Source organism: Condylura cristata, unplaced genomic scaffold, assembly GCF_000260355.1.
Source record: "Condylura cristata isolate star-nosed mole 26May11 unplaced genomic scaffold, ConCri1.0 scaffold00017, whole genome shotgun sequence".
Taxonomy (NCBI): Eukaryota; Metazoa; Chordata; class Mammalia; order Eulipotyphla; family Talpidae; genus Condylura; species Condylura cristata.
In genome coordinates, this window is record NW_004567118.1 from 3,478,467 (window position 1) to 3,481,375 (window position 2,909).

The 2,909-nt window shown below is 59.7% G+C and overlaps 1 protein-coding gene across 1 annotated transcript; it reads right to left on the reverse strand.

The window, feature by feature from the left end:
* Nucleotides 1-376: 376 nt before the first annotated feature.
* GAST (gastrin) lies at nt 377-794 on the reverse strand. The gene is made up of 2 exons (XM_004684955.1): nt 590-794; nt 377-480 (listed from the first exon to the last, which is right to left on the reverse strand). The coding sequence occupies exons 1-2, from the start codon at nt 792-794 to the stop codon at nt 377-379; spliced, it is 309 nt and encodes a 102-aa protein (XP_004685012.1).
* Nucleotides 795-2,909: the final 2,115 nt, after the last annotated feature.

Sequence of the window (2,909 nt, forward strand, 5' to 3'; positions counted from 1 at the left end):
CCAGGGAGCAGGGCTGGCTAGAGGGCTCTGACGGGGGTGAGCTTTGCTTCAGTGTGATGGAAGCCCTGGCAGGTTACAACCGGGATCAGTGTGATTCCATGGCCTTCCAGAAGCTGCAACCCCATCACCTGCCCTTCCACCCACACGTGTAGGTTTTTCTTTAGCATGAGGCCCTGAAGACACGCAGGGGATTAGGTCCCTGTGCCCGGGGGTGCTCAGCTCTCCCCTCGCCTCCACCCTGCTCCACCAACTCCCTGCCCCTGCCCCTCCACGACGCTGGACACAGGTGATCACAGGAAGCTGGTTTATTTCGACTGGTTTTCCATGGGGCTGGGCTGGGCTGGGCTGGGAGGTGTCTGGGCTCTGGAGCTCCCTTCTAGGGAAGTGGGTCTCCTTCTTCAGCGCTGCGGCGGCCGAAGTCCATCCATCCATATGCTTCTTCTTCTTCCTCCTGCCATGGCCCCTGCTTCTTGGATAGGTCTAAGGGTCAGAGGTGGGAGAAGTGAGATGGGAAAAGGACTGAGGGCCAGCTTAGGTCAGCAAAGCTGGCAGGGGGAGGCAAGCAGGGACAGTTGTGGGCAGCTCCTACCTGCCACCAGGTGTGGGGAGCCCTGGAGTCCCAGCTGCCTTCTGTGGTGAGAGGCTGGGCCGGGCTGATCCAGCCACTGTGGCTCCAGGCCCCTACTGCCCCCTGGGCCCACAGGTGTGTCCTGCAGCTGGGGCTTCCAAGAGGCTTCGGAGAAGGTGGCCAGAGCCAGCGCAGAGATCAGCAGGTACACACCCAGTCGCTGCATCTTGTCTGCAAAGGAGAGGGGCGGGGCTTAACGCCGGGTCTGACCCAGCAGACTCAGGTCCTCTCCCGGGAAACATTTGCAGCTCCCAGGGGGGCTGGACACTGCACCTCCAGTTCCTTCTGCCAGCTCCTGCCAGTCCGCCCTGCCCCCGAACCTTGATTCTTCCTTCCTTCCTTACCCTACACAGCACCAGCGTGCTCTGAGGAACTGAAAACTCAAGTTATGCTTTTCAAGTTCTTCTGCAGAATCTGAGGCCCGGGGAGAGACTCTGCTTAAGTCTGGTCATGTAAAGTGAATGCTTAAATAGTCTTGGCAGCGCTCAGATGCATTACCGACAGCATTATCTCTTTGGAGATCCCCCGTGTCTTCACCAGTTTTTGTGGGACCACACGGTTTCTGTGCACGGCTCGAAGAGCAATTTCACTTGGCGTTTTTACTTGGCTGAGGAATATCCATGTAGCGAAGCAGTTAAAAAACGAACCTGGGTTGCCTTAGTGCTGAGATGTGTGGGCAGAATTCACACACCACCTACCTGTGCATGAGTTTGGGAAATCGACAACCCGTTCGGTTCCAGGCTGGGGGTCTGCACTGGGGACACGCGGGTGGGCACAGGCTCACCCATGCCGCGACTGGCCAGACAGCCCCGAGGCACTGGCCTTGCCCTTGAATTTTCCCTGGACTTTGTGATCAGGGAGGAAAAACTATTTTCAAAGAAAACGCAAGACCTGTCACTCTTTGCAGCTGGTATCAGGGCGCTGGAGTCTGGGGAAGCGAATGCCCTGGCCACGTCTGCGTGCCATGTGGCTGGAGGGTGTGGATGTAGGTGGAAGATGTCCCATGGAAGGGTCTTTGGGGTGTGCTGGTGTGGGAAAGAGTTCGCCATGGGACCCAGCACCCAGCCCTGACAATAATTTGCATGACTTTGGACAAGTCCTATATCCCTCTGGGCTTCAGCTTTCTCACCTAAGATGCAGGGGAACAGCCTTGGTCCATCTTACCTCACAGGGCTGGGGTGGGCGAGCAGCAGGCAGCCCAGAGACAAGGGTTGGGAAGACCAGGGTGGTCCTGGGTGAGACCAGGTGCCCTGGGCTAAGGGAAGGTTCCAGCCCTGGTCACCGGCCAGCCAGGCTCTCCCCACCCCCCCGGGGCACTTACCTGTGGAGCTGGAAGTGGTGATGCTGTGGCCAGCGGGGTGCCTCTCTGTGTCTGCTCTTCTTGGGGCTCCAGCCCCTCCTTATAAAGCCCTCCAGGCCCCGCCCAAGCCCCCCCCAACCTGGAGAGGAGCGGGGTGGGCTCAGCCACCTCAGCCCCGCCCCACCCTGTCACTGAGAAGCCGTCACCTGGAGGTGGACTAAGGGAAGGGGACTTGGCCTCGACGCGAGGGGCAGGGACAGGGCAGGGTAGGTCTGTAAGTGGACATGAGGACAGGCACGAGACAAGTTCCCTGGGTACAGGACCAACGTCCCCCACCATTCCTTGGGGTCAGAGGCCCGGAGCTCCCCCGGACCACTGGAGGACAGGCGCGGAGGGTGGGCCAGGTGTCCAGGCTCAGAGGACAGCATGCCTCGCATGCTGATGTTTGCGGAGCAGAGGTGCGGGCTGTGATGTATCGATCCCCTGTCCTGCTCTGCAAACAACGTTTGTGGCTGCCGGGAGGATGGGCTGTGGGCCGAGGGCCCGAGGCTTCGCCCTGGTGCTCTGACCACCTTTGCCCCCCTCCCCAAAGGGGGGACCACCTGCAGTCCCCCTCCCTCCTCCTCTGTGCTGGCTCCGGGTCAGGCTTGCATGTCCCCTCCAGCTCCCCAAGTCCTCCTTCCCCGCCTCCGCCAGACAATTCCTGAGGTTTCTGGCCTCGGTGCCTTCTTCATCCTGTTTTCCAGGGGAGACTCATCTGTACTCTTTATTCACTGCTCTTTACTATAAAACTGTCTCTTAGAATGTTTAGCAGAGGCCCTCCCTGGGGGCGCAGTGGGTTAAAGCGCAACACTGTGAAGCTAAAGCCACTTCAGCATGAGTTCCATCCCTACCTGCCCTGAGGTGACCCACAGGGCGCAGCAGACCTCTCCTGACCCGCCCCCTGCTCCCCTCAGCAGTGTGCTTTGTCAGTCGGCCTGT